At 42.6% G+C, this 13,913-nt stretch overlaps 1 protein-coding gene across 1 annotated transcript in view; it reads right to left on the bottom strand.

Annotated features, from left to right (window-relative positions):
* Window positions 1–13,913, bottom strand: part of BMP2K (BMP2 inducible kinase) — a 96,851-nt gene that overhangs the window by 28,605 nt on the left and 54,333 nt on the right. Inside the window, exons 10-14 of the mRNA XM_045536631.1 lie at window positions 12,580–12,740; window positions 9,080–9,252; window positions 7,989–8,069; window positions 6,611–6,795; window positions 1,680–1,837 (exon numbers count right to left, since the gene is read on the bottom strand). Of these exons, the coding sequence (XP_045392587.1) occupies window positions 1,680–1,837; window positions 6,611–6,795; window positions 7,989–8,069; window positions 9,080–9,252; window positions 12,580–12,740 (758 nt within the window). The remainder of the gene's footprint in view (window positions 1–1,679; window positions 1,838–6,610; window positions 6,796–7,988; window positions 8,070–9,079; window positions 9,253–12,579; window positions 12,741–13,913) is intronic.

The raw sequence follows: 13,913 nt of genomic DNA, 5'->3' as shown, positions 1-13,913 counted from the left end.
GTTTTCCACATGGCTGAGGTTGCTCCCAGTCTGACCTCATCAAGTTCCTCTTGTACTTTCACTTGGAACTTATAATAATTATACTTATTATAAATAACTATAAGTTATATAACTTATAATAATACTGCAATCAAGACCAAATGCTCTTTCACACACACACACACACACACACACACACACACACACACAGATGCATCCACAAATTACAGTTATCCGACCTTGAAGTTTGAGAGCAAACAGCTGGTTAAGAACTTTACATGCTAAACCCAATTTTATGAAGTTATATACACATCTTCACATACTGCTCTTGCCTATGCTAAGTAAATGAAACTTGGGTGTCATTACAAATTCTAGGGAGATTAAGAATAACACATATTTATAACACACAAAATAATGCAAATACTTTACCAATTCCATAAACTGATTTTTTTAAGTATATTTTACCCAAGGAGTTGAAAACACTGATTTAGCAAACCCTGGTCAGGACACATAAAAATTAATACATTTGCTTCAAAAATAATCCTTCAAATTATAATGATTTGGTTACTCCCTATAATTTCCCCCTGCCATCCCTCTGAAAGAAAAGGTATGTTATTTCCTTTTTTAAAACCTTACTTTTGGGGCTACTCAACATAAATTCTAGGAAAAATGCCAAACAAAATAGTTGTGGTTTAAAGAAAAAATTTTTTAATAAGATAAGATTGGTTTTACCAAAGTTAACAAACCTTTATTAAGGGCTCAGAACTCATTCTTATATCTACATGTAGTCATCAATTTAATTTTCATAATCATATAACCAATAAGTAAAATACAAATTTAAATCTCAACAACTATTCTTACATGAATTCAGGGCATTTATAAATTTTACATAAAAATATACACAAAAACAAACCATTTCATCTATTAAATGTTGTCATAAGGCCAGGTACCTAAATAAAATAGAAACTAGGAACTGTAAAGCCCTTCTTTTCACATGCAAAAGGGGAAGGAAAAGTGAGCTTTTTCCTCGTATTTTGCAAGCCCCTCAAAACACCCACTACCCTCTTTCAAAAAAGAATATTTTCAAAATATGTAGGGCGCAGCTGGACATATATATTAGGTAGTTTAAGGAAAGGCAATGATTCCAAGTGAAAACATTGAGATACCTGATTTAAAGTGAAAAAGAATTTATTTGACTTTTGCTTTATCAGGACAACAAAGCTGCCCTCGCGTCCCCACTGACTGCAGAACATTAACGTAAGGTCGGAGCCCACGTTTTCTTTCAGGCACTTTCAAAGGGCATCTCAGACCCACAGCACTTTCTACCAAGTGTGCAAGAAGACAGAGTTGCAAAATGATTAAGGAAGGTAAGATAATAACGTCTCCCTTTTTACTTGAACATTAATTTTCCATGTTTTGGAGATACTATGAATTTAACATCCATAAATATGCAGTGTTTAAGTGTTAGGGTATCAGCACACTATCAGCAACCTTGGATTTAATAGCTAGTATCAAGCAGTTGATTTCTAATGCACAGAACATAGTCTGATACATGTAAAAGAAGATGGCCTGAATTTTGCCCTCAAATGCACAAAAAGAATTTTCTATACACCACCTCAAAAACAGTCTTTGGCCTTGCTGAATAATAGCAGGGCTGTTATCTTACTGTGAAGCAAAATAAGCCTTCAAGTGTCCCTTACTTGATCTTAGAAGGTCAAATTCTCTGTCCAGTAGTTCCTCTTCTGTTAACTTGGAGAAATTATCCTCCCCAAAAGGATTCCACCCTGACATATCAGGCGGATTACTGACGTTCTTCTGATTTGTAAAATGTGCAACAGCCTCTTTATCAGCAACTGACCTAGAGTAATAATTGAGAAAGAAAGAGAAGAAAAAAATTAGAATTACTAAAAATTAGAATAAAAATGTACAGTGCCATGGTTCATACTTTATAAATGCTTAGAAAACCAGATCATTATCATTTTATTACGGTGGAGATGGCAGATAAGGGCATGGGATGCAGACAGAACACGTAGGATTTGGATTTTCTCCATAAGGTTCGCAAGCTCCACAGTCACCTAGGTAAAGGCATATTAGCTGTGTAGCCCTGGGCAAGTTCCTTAACCTCCCTGTGCCTCGGCTTCCTCATCTGTAAAAAAGGAATGACAGTATCTACCTTATGGGGTGTAAAGGTAAGAAAACAATGTCTAGCAAAAAATAAGCCGTCAATAAATATTAGCTGTTCTTATCACAGTGAGTAAGCTTTGAAGTGAAAACCAGCTGCCGTATCAAACAGTACAACTCCCAAATCGCGACGGAGCACAGTGCCCTGGCTGTGTCGAGACACCACAGGAAGCTTCCTTTTGACAGAGCCGCCAACAGAAGACAAGCTGCCAGGACGGCTTCGCTCACGCAGGGGAGGGGACCTGCGGCTTCAGGGCCACACGTAGACTTCTGGATCCTTGAGTGCAGCCTTTTCACTGAATCCAAATGTTACAGAGCAAATCCTTCTAATAAAGGATTTTAATATCTTAATAAAAAATGCAATTCAGTTCGGACCCATTCTGGGATGCATCAACTGCCAAGGTCTACACCTGCATCCACGGGAGAGTCCCGTCTCCAACTCCAGGACCATCTTCACGACTTTCAGGGTCCCTTAGGACACAGACGAGAAAAGGTAAAACCCAAAGAGAGACGGGCAACCCCCCTCATCTGTCAGTGATCCCTTCCAGAACTTTCTGATTCTGATTCCCCATCCAAATCACCCTCCTCCCATTCCTGAAATGAATTCTTGGATTCTTCTTGGCAGACTCTACTCACTAGGATTTCACCTCAACCTACAGTTTAAACAGGTCCTGGAATACGTCTGCAAGTTCTCCGACACTCCTCCCTTCCAAGGGTGAAGCCCACAGCTGCTGCCCCTGACTACGCCTAGACGCAGTGACTCCATTCCAGCGAATGAACCACGGCAGAGGCACCAGCACAAGACTTCGGAGACGGGGCCATAAAAGGACATTTCGGGTTCCTCCCTGCTCCCTCTGGGATCACTTGCTGTGGGAGAACCAGAATCAACGATTCCTTAAGGGCTCAAAACAGTCTCTGCCTTGCCAAAGAGAAAACTCAGGAAGCCTCTGGAGACATCCCCGTGGCGGGGGAACGAGGCTTCCTGCCCAAAGCCTGTGAGTGAACCGCCCTGTGAACGGGCCCCCAGCACGGCCAAGCACGTGGAGGACGGCGGACACAGCCTCCCAGCTAGGCCACTCCTGAACTCACGATCCAAACAAGGGGTGTGAGACCATAAATGTTTGTCTTAAAGCACTAAGTTTTGGGATATCAGGCAGCAACAGACAACTATTATACTACAACGGGGCAATTATGTATCATAATAAATAAGACAATATATGCACACAGGATATTTATTTTAACTATTATTGGAATACAACACGGTAATACTCTCTAATATTCATACTAAAGATAAATTAACACAGTAGAAGAATATAAATTTTAGCAGAGGACTAGTGGAAAAGAAAAGGGAAAAAATCATTCTAAGACAGTGACTCTTTCCTTCTGACTGAGGAACCAGTTGGTTCCTTCTCTATTCAAACAGCAGCCCTTACACACTAAGAGACATTTAACCCCAATTCTCATCTTACACTGACTTAATCGTAGGCAGGACACTCGCTTACAGAGCTCCTTTAAACTGTGCTAGAGGACAGTGCCCCCAACACGCCATCCCATGCTAACCAGGGACAGCAGCATCCGCGCCGTGGCACCTGGCAGCGAGTGTGGCGGGCCGAGCCGGCAGGAGCTGTGCGTTCCTGCCCTCCAGTGGCCGGGATGCAACCGGCTCTGCCATCGCTGCTCGGCCTTCTGCCGAGCTCCAGTGTGGTGCCCGCTCTCGCCAGTGTGAGTGCTTCTACCGTGCATCCCTCCACACGTAACTCCACAGGCCTGCAGTGAAACAAGTCCTACACGCTGCCACGGAGAGCCAACGCATTATTTCCCAGCCTGGGGCATACAAGATCATTTCAATGATAAACTAATTTTTTAATTTTAATAGTTGCAAAGAAAATAGGAAAAAGAAACCTGTGATTTCTTGAACAGCGTCATCACAGATGAGAACAAAGCAGGCATTGCCATAGCAACTCACATGCGTCACAGGCATCAGCACCTCAAATCTCTGGACATCCAATTCTGATTCATCAGAAATTTAGACAGTATATATGCTGTGGAGCACTAATATAAATTCTCTCATACAGGACTTCTAATTCATCGTTCCATTCTCATCAGTGACATGACCCAGCTTCCAGAAGCTGAGAGTCTTTCAGAATAAGCAGTATGCATGACATATGCTATGTCAGAGAAGACTATTTAATACCTTTTGGACTCTCCAACTAAATACACTAGATTTAATTGATGATTTTTGCTGTTAGCCAGGTGTGATGGCTCACACCTGTAACTCCCAGTACATTGGGAGGCCAAGGCAGGAGGATCACTTGAGGCCAGGAGTTCGAGACCAGCCTGGGCAACATAGTGAGATCCTGTCTCTACAAAAAATAGAAAATTAGCTGGGCACGGTGGCGCATGCCTGTAGTCTCCCCCTACTCAGGAGGCTGAGGCAGGAGGATCGCTTGAGCCCAGGAGTTTGAGGTTGCTGTGAGCTAAGCTGATGCCACGGCACTCTAGCCCGGGCAACACAGCAAGACCCTGTCTTCCAGAAAAAAGAAAAGAAAAGAAAGAAAAGAAACAAGAAAACAAACGAGAAAAAAAGAAAGGGAAAGGAGAAGGGAAAGGAGAAAAGAAAGGCAGGAAGGAAAAGGAGGAAGGGACGGGAAGGGAAGCAAAAAGAAAAAAGAGAAGAGAGAAGAGAGAAAAAGAAAGAAAGAAAGAAAGGAAAAGACATTGATGCTACTTAGCATCACAAGGGAAAAAAAAGTCAATCATCCAATTAATACAACAGCCTCATCAGTATCATAAACTATAATAATATTGAGCAGATGATCCTATTTTTAATGAGGAAAATTCCATTCTTATCACTGGGGGACTTATTTTCATATATGTATGTTTTGCAAATTTATTAGATTACTTGTATTTCATAGTTTATATTTTAATGGCTCTAATTTGTTTAAAATGCATATGTTTTATTACTTACAATAAGCTATTAATTTATTTTAAAAAGTGCTGTGTGGGTAAAGTCAAAGCTTGCAACTAGAGCAGGTAAATGACGAAGGGTTTGGCGAGTGCTGACCTTGGGCCTGTAACCGACGCTTTGACCATACGCTGTGTTCTCCACTTACACAAACTCGTGCTAATTCACGAACCCCAATTTTTGCTTTAAAACAGCACTTCAAAAAATCAGTTCAGTTACCTCTGTCTCCCTCCTTCCTCACCCCCCATCTCGATCTGCACCTCTCGTCCCCCCACTCCTGCACACAGCTGGGGAGGTAGATTGCAGTGTACAGATGTGCTACTGCTGTGTCCCACGTTCAACTCCCCAAACTTCACAGATACCTTTTCCAAGCCAGTGTTCCAAATCCTGAAATATCATCATATGAGAACTTCCTTAGTGGGCCAGTCTAACAGTTACTTTCTCCTAGGTATCTAAAAACATTAGGAGGTATTCACAGCGATTCTTTTTTTTTTTTTTTTTGAGACAGAGTCTCACTGTGTTGCCCAGGCTAGAGTGAGTGCCGTGGCGTCAGCCTAGCTCACAGCAACCTCAAACTCCTGGGCTCAAGCGATCCTCCTGCCTTAGCCTCCCCAGTAGCAGGGACTACAGGCATGCGCCACCATGCCCGCTAATTTTTTCTATATATATTTTTAGCTGTCCATATAATTTCTTTCTATTTTTAGTAGAGATGGGGGTCTCGCTCTTGCTCAGGCTGGTCTCGAACTCCTGACCTCGAGCAATCCACCCGCCTCGGCCTCCCAGAGTGCTAGGATTACAGGCGTGAGCCACCGCGCCCGGCCTACAGCGATTCTTAATTTCAAGATCTTGAGGTAATTACCGTTTCATATCGAAGTTTGAGAACATTTGTATCAAAGTTCTTTAATTACTGTAATGCTTCTGATAATGAATTATCCATGAAAAATAACTCTACTAACCAATATATCTGAATAGCCAAACACACTATTTCCCAACTACGTTATGCTAACAGTAAGTTTGCTGTATCATATCATCTTTAAAAAGAACCAAATAATCTAGTTAAAAATATTTGCTCTATTTAAACTAAATTATACAATCTTTATGAGTACACAGTCAAATTAATCAAAAGTAATAATATATAAGTAAAAAAGGTTAACTTGTCCTCAAGAATTTTTTTTAATTACTGAAGTAGATTGTCAGGGTTTTGTTTTTACTTAAATTACAAAAAATGCCTTTACATACAAGCCAGTAATTTCCTGGGCCCTACGTACTGCTAGACGTTGCTGAGCCTTTTCTGCAATTAGCAGTTGCCAGAATTAGCTGATAGGAAGGAAGGACGGGGACACACAGGGACGAGAGAGGACGAGGGGGACAGAGTGCGGCTCTCAGAGAGACCCTGAGTCAACCCAAGAGCCACCTAACGACTCCACTCAGCATCGCACCCACCTCCACAGCGATGCCCTTCGCACCCGCTGGGAAGACACTTGCCTACTGGCACCGTAGGAGGCGTCCACGATGGTTCCGAGCTGAGCGGGGAGTGAGGCAGGGTAGGCAGCCACGGCTGGCGAGAACTCCTGCGGGGAGCCGAGGTATTCGGGCAAGGCCTGCGGCTGAGACAGCGGGCGCTGCGCTAACACAGGCTGCTGCACGAAGGCCTGCTGGTACTGCTGCATCTGAAACAAAAGTGACATCACGTAACGGCAAGCTCACGTCACTAAAGCTGGTACTGCTGCATCTGAAACTAAAGTGACATCACGCAACGCAAGCTCACGTCACTAAAGCTGGTACTGCTGCATCTGAAACAAAAGTGACATCACGCAACGCAAGCTCACGTCACTGAAGCTGGTACTGCTGCATCTGAAACAAAAGTGACATCACGCAACGCAAGCTCACGTCACTGAAGCTGGTACTGCTGCATCTGAAACTAAAGTGACATCACGCAACGCAAGCTCACGTCACTGAAGCTGGTACTGCTGCATCTGAAACTAAAGTGACATCACGCAACGCAAGCTCACGTCACTGAAGCTGGTACTGCTGCATCTGAAACTAAAGTGACATCACGCAACGCAAGCTCACGTCACTAAAGCTGGTACTGCTGCATCTGAAACTAAAGTGACATCACGCAACGCAAGCTCACGTCACTAAAGCTGGTACTGCTGCATCTGAAACTAAAGTGACATCACGCAACGCAAGCTCACGTCACTAAAGCTGGTACTGCTGCATCTGAAACTAAAGTGACATCACGCAACGCAAGCTCACGTCACTGAAGCACACGTCTATTTACTACATTCTTTCCTCTTCACGCTGGTGACAGAATCAGAAACCTGAAAAACAATTATCTGAAGGAGCAGCTATACTACTACAAAACTGCAGCAAGATAAAATTAATCTATTTAAGAAGTTGTAAAACTCGGCTCACTTGGCCAGATTAAAAAATCCTCCTTTAAATATTTTAAGAAAAATGGAGCAGCTCAAAGTCACGAGTGTGGTGGCTGCTGTAAAAAAGGTCAAACTATTCTCTGAAGCCAACGCACCTTCCCTGTACGTTCCATGAAGGAGACGTGACGGGAGACCGTGGACAAGAGGCGTGTTCCCTTACACTACCAGGTAAGAGAGGCGTGTTCCCTTACACTACCAGGTAAGAGAAGCGTGTGCATCAGTGGATCACAACACGCCACATCCAGGCACCACAGCTCCAGACAGTTTAAAGCTGCTTGAGAACACATGGCTGGCTTTGATAAGATCCACGTGGTTGACTTATTTGAACTGATTCTGAAATACTAAATTCTGAACGATGCTATTTACACTGTGCATTCCAGCACAATAATGGACACTCGGAGACTCTCTAGGAACCAGTTAACACGTACCGTGGTGGGGCGCTGGGGGGCAGAGGGCTGCGGCTGGCAGGCAGGGTGTGCCGGGAACGGCTGCTGGAGCACGTGGGGACACTGCAACGACAGACACAGGCCAGTCACCACCACGCGTGCTCTCCTGAGCCACAGCCTTTCTCACGCACTGGTGTTACCGTAACAACCACGTGGGAGCTCAGTCGTCCAAACACTGACACGACACAGCTACAGTCTGTGAGCGACTGCAACTTACATACGCTTATGGGAACTGCTTTCAAAATTACCAACAAAACTTAACAGAAATTCAAGTAAAACCACTTTCAGCACAGTCTGGGTGTGTCCAGAAGAAAGCTCCACCTGAACACATCACCACCTTGTCCTGGTTGATCAAAACCCTGAAGTGACGTCGGACCAGGGCTCCTCACAGCGACCCCTGCCGGCTCCCACCCGCCCTGCTCCGGGTCGTCCCACGCCCCACGCTCCACGCTGAGTCTGCAGACCAGAACCAGAACAGTGTGACAGGCACACAACTGGCTCAAAAACATTTCAGGAAATGATAAAAGACTGATGGTGACAGTTGTTAAATTTAAAACAGTTCAGTGAAACTAGGAACATGCAGGTTCTGATAAGGCAAGAGACAGAACAGAACTCAAGCTCATTTCCTTCTACGTCCCTCCCAGCTCTAAATGCTGCCTCTCCCCCCTCCACCCTGTGCCAACACAAGCAAAAAAACAAACAAAAAAAAAAAAAAATCTAAGGAAATTTTACTTCTAAACAGCTTAATGTCGCCTTTTCAACACTAACATTATTAGTCTGTGAACTCAAAATGCAGCTTCAAGCAAGCAACATTCACCATGAACTGCACTGCTGACTCGCGAATACCACGTCCAGACGAACATTCTTTTCTTCAGTCAGCATGAAGCAACCTATTCAACGGAGTATCTTAAGTCTCTCACTGAATGCAAAGTAAATACATACGCTTTAATAATTAGAGAATCAGGGGAGATGTTTGCTTGCATCTGGAGTTCAGGATCCCCACGATACAAAGAGGAATCCGCGGACACAACTGCCGCGTGCGCTTCATGACAAAGTAACGGAGACTCTCTCACCTGCAGCGCGTAGGCGTCCGGCAGCAGCGGGGGGTGCGGGGGGTGCAGGTGCAGCTGCTGCAGCCTCCAGTCCCCCTGCTGCAGCTGCTGCAGCACTCGGGGCGGCTGGGGTCCCTGCTGCGGAACTCCCTGGCCCAGCACAAGTTCAGGGCCGTTTCCAGGTCTTAGTGCCCCTAAAATAGGTTTCCAAAAAATTATATTAACATACTAATGTTTCAATAAAATGGCTAGATTTCAAAACACTCATTTCAATAATCGTTTAAGACATTTATATCTTTATAATAGAAAAACTTCCGTATGGGTACAGTCTAAGGGGATTATTTACTGTAATTTTAAGTACTCAGAAAATTTAATGTTGTCATCTATAACTCTGAACAAGCCAACAGGTCAGAAACACTTCCTGTTTCATCTCTCTGTGGAGACGCCGTCTCAGTTCGTTCTACGTTTCTCAAGTGTGTCGTGCACTATTATGGGTACGTATCCTTACCCATCTGATTCTCAGTCTAGAATGCCATTTTCCTCCTACTGAAAGTTTTCTCATTCTTTAAAGTTTAACCTCAAATCTCTCTTCCTCGCTCCTTCATCTAACACTCAGTTCATTACATTTCAGTCGTCTTGCACGTACTAATGGCTTATGTGGCCACTTCCTAACCAGGGACCCTGCAGGAAAGGGTCTGTTATCTGTTAGAGTCCCAAAGAACCTTTTATATAACAGTTGCTCAATAAATGTTCACTGAAGTGAATCTATTAACACTGTCTCCTAAATGGATATTTACTTAAAAGCTCCGTAAGTTTTACTCTAGGCAAATTCTGAACTTTCAAAATTAACCAAAAAGACACACACATCAGACCAGGCGTGGTGGCTCACACCTGTAATCAATCCTAGCACTCTGGGAGGCCAAGGTGGGAGGATCACTGGAGCTCAGGAGTTTGAGACCAGCCTGAGCAAGAGCAAGACCCCGTCTCTACTAAAAATAAAAAAAATTAGCTGGGCATGGTGGCACATGCCTGTAGTCCCAGCTACTCAAGAGGCTGAGGCAGGAGGATCACTTGAGCCCAGAAGTTTGAGGTTGCTGTGAGCGAGGCTGACGCCAGGGCACTCTAGCTCAGACAACAGAGCGAGACTGTCTCCAAAACGAAAAAAAAGAAAGTAGAAGAAATAAATTAATAATAATAAAGGCACACATTAATGAAATAGGGAACTAAGAAACATCAACACAGAGTTAATCAATAAAATACTGGTCTTTGAAAAGACTGATTAAGACAGAAAGCTCTAGGCAAGCCTCACCAAGAAAAAAACAGTGGAGATGCAGATAAACACTAGAAATGAGGGAGGCAACATACTACAGACATGAGGCAATTAAAAGAACTACCAAAAAATACTATATACAATTTGCAAATAAATTTGAAAAGCTAAATAAAATGGGCAATTTTAAAAATGCATGAGAGCATGTCCACAGTATGGAATACCGTGCGCCTATTGACAATCACAGATCTGTGCGCACTGACAAGCACGGCTTCCCAGAACACAAGTTAGAAAGCGATCAAGCACCAGAGAACCACGTACAGCATGAAACCCCGTGTCTACGCAGCCACACCAGAGCCTGGACACGACCGGGGACGCACACTCACTGCTGCCAGTTACGTCTCCTCTGACTTTGATATTTTCTCTGAATACTTCTGTCTAATCTGAACATTTTAAAAGAAAAATATTCATGCGTTACTTTTTATGTATTTTTAAAGGGAGAAGTAATGTTTGAAAGATGCAGATATGGGGAAAGAGTACAGTTTTTCTCATTTCAGCTAGAAGCACGTAAGGAGGGAAACGCTGCCCTGGACCTCAGGGGCAGGCCCGGCACCCCCAGCCCCGTGGGTGGTCTCACACGACGCCAGCACCAGACAGAGCCACTCGGTGGCTGCGATGGGTCACGACAAGATCACACCATCGTCACGTCTGACCACAAAGTCACCAACACCGTCCAACCACCCTGCCTGACAGGACTGACTGCTGCTTCTTTAGCAACTGAGGCGTTAGCCCCCTGCTATTAATAGACAAGATCTACTAAGGTATCTAATCGTATCAAACCACCACTTGCTGACAGTATCTAATACAGCACGAAGCCCACTTCCCTAAAGCCTCTCCAGAATTACCCAAAACAAACCCAAATGCTCTAATAAGTCTGGTGAAACACCGTCTTACTGAGACACCCACAGATCCACGTAGTTGGGGGTAGAAAACCCAACTTGCTCAACTGCAAGTGCGGTTCTAGTGGTCTCTGGCTGGGGGATATTGATACTAATCCATAGTAAACAAGATTAATAAGATCTTCAGCCCAAAAAGGTCCAAGAAAGAAAAACTAACACTGAATGCTCACTGTATGTACGACGGAATTCTTCCAGATGCCACACACCTTGCTATTTTACTCCTCGTAGCAGGAAAAGTTGTTATTCCATTTTACAGAAGATAACAAGGAGGGTAAGAAACGGTGAGATGGGAATAAAGCACAAATAATTTCAAATCCCCATTATTTTCCCTTTTCAATGGAATAGGCCTCCAACTGCTATCCGTAATTACCCCAGAAGTATATAGCAGCATGCCAGATAAAATAAAAATAAACATTATCTTTCCCGAGCATGTACTTAACAGTGGTTTACAGTTAACCTTTCTCAGGGGCATATCATGTATCAGGTATTACATTAAGCAGTCATTTAAACCTCACAATGATACTATAAGACAGATACTGACATTTTTATAGATATATTAACTGAAAAATGGAAAACACAGGATTCAAATCAGGTTCATGAGATTCAAAGTGTAGGCTCTTAACCATCCAAATTGAAAACATTTTAACATTAAAACAGATTTATGACAAAATAAAATACAAAACAGTTTCCTTGAGGTGGGTCTTCAGGTTACGCCTCTAAGATCTTGAGAGAGTAAGTTTATGCTCTAATATTATAGATATTTCCTTGGGAGACATTTTTCTAAGTACCACACTGTATCATAATGCTTAGGAGATATTTTAGATTAGAAAACAGTTTTTCTCAAAATCAGATGAGAGGACAAGCTTTTATTTTTGTCATGTCCACATGGTTCAAGATCACTTCCTTTGTCAAGGCTCCACACTCAGTGAGAACACATGCAACTTTGGAAAGCCACAGTTTCGACTTCCTCTTTTCCAACACAACACAGATTTTTCTACAACCTTAGACTTCATTACCAACCTCAAATCCTCAGTTGATGGCACTGGGGATAAGAATTTGTACTTACAGAATCAAAGCAAATTGTGCGCTTTATTTGTGCCACACTGTTATATTGCCAGGAACCTCCCGTTGCCCACAACTTCAGGAAAACAACTGAGTCTACTAGACGTAAGTAGAAAGTTTCTTATCTGCTTTGCAACTCTAAGTTTGCCAGCAGTTTATACGCCAGCAGATCAAACCCTACAGGTTCATTTATGTTCACTGTAAAGGAGATGGGCGTGGCAGGGCTGTGTTACCTTTCGGTCTGTGGTTACCAAATTCACCTGGAACGGGGACTTTGACAGGGGTGGCTGAACTCTGCACAGTCAGCACACTGGGAGTGGCGGGAGTGGAGTTGGCCTTTGGTCTTTGTCTTGGTGCAATGGAGGTTTCTGTTGGTCCAATGGTATCTGTTATTCTACAACAGAAGAACAATTTCATTCCAAATGCTGGGGTTATATCTAATTTACTACTTGTTCTACAAAGCATATAATTCAATAAATGCATTTTAATTAGTATCAATCACGCTAGTCCTCTTGGGCTCCTTCCCAAGTCTCATTCCTAGGTATTAAATGTTTAATGAACACAGGAAAGCAGATAAAATAAAACCAACCACTGTCCTTAAAACAGTACACTGCCACATACAGCCTGCCAGTAAAGCTGGCACAAAAAGCACCATCCCAGACACTGGTCTTAAGGTCATAAAATGGTATTGAAAGGAAACCAACAGAAAACTTTTCATACAGTTTTAGACAACACTGAGAGACAACTCTGTGAATCAGTAAGAGAAATAAAAATAAGAAACAACAAGAAATAATCTCTCCTGGCTTGGACTCAAAGCATTTAAAAAAAAAAAACAAGCTGTGCCTACGGCCCCGTAAAACAAAAGCAGCCAAAACACTCAACAGGTGGAACTACTGGCTCACATTCAACTTCTTGAATCTTTAAGTTCTCTTTACTTAAAACGCTGAATAGAAATTATACAAAAATTTTCTCGTTAGGACTTAGTTTAGGCCCCAGATGTGGGTGGGTTAAGTGATAAAGCACAGTTTTGAAATCAAGAGACAGTAAATATAATTTGAGGAGACACAGACATTTGCTTTTCTTTTTCATAAAAAAAAGACAAGTAAAATGTCAACTTTGCTTTCTATAAATTAGAAAAACTCAAATACTTTTTAATAGGGCCATATGTTCACTTTCCAACAGGATTTGCAATAAAATCTCTTTATTAAGTTCTCTTACCACCTTTCCAAGTGATTTGATTCTTACAATTTTTACACATATGGTTTACCAAGCACACCCCTGACGCATCTGCATCTACCTACAACTACAGAGATCTAGTTCTTTCCTCATATCTGTATGTGCCACAAGAGGGAGCCCTGTTAACAACTATTTTCCCAAAAGAAGTGAAACTGAACCAAAAGATTTTAGAAAATCAGAGAAATATATGTTGAAAATAACACTTATGCTTAAGATGAGCTGGAAATGACACCATTCATATGAAAATTGAATAGGCAATAAAAAATCATATATGCATATAATTATATCTCATTTTAGTGATAATCAAGAATTTGTTGACTTCAAATTATTG

Source organism: Lemur catta, chromosome 24 (assembly GCF_020740605.2).
Source record: "Lemur catta isolate mLemCat1 chromosome 24, mLemCat1.pri, whole genome shotgun sequence".
Lineage (NCBI taxonomy): Eukaryota > Metazoa > Chordata > Mammalia > Primates > Lemuridae > Lemur > Lemur catta.
This window is presented reverse-complemented; position numbering and strand designations above follow the sequence as displayed.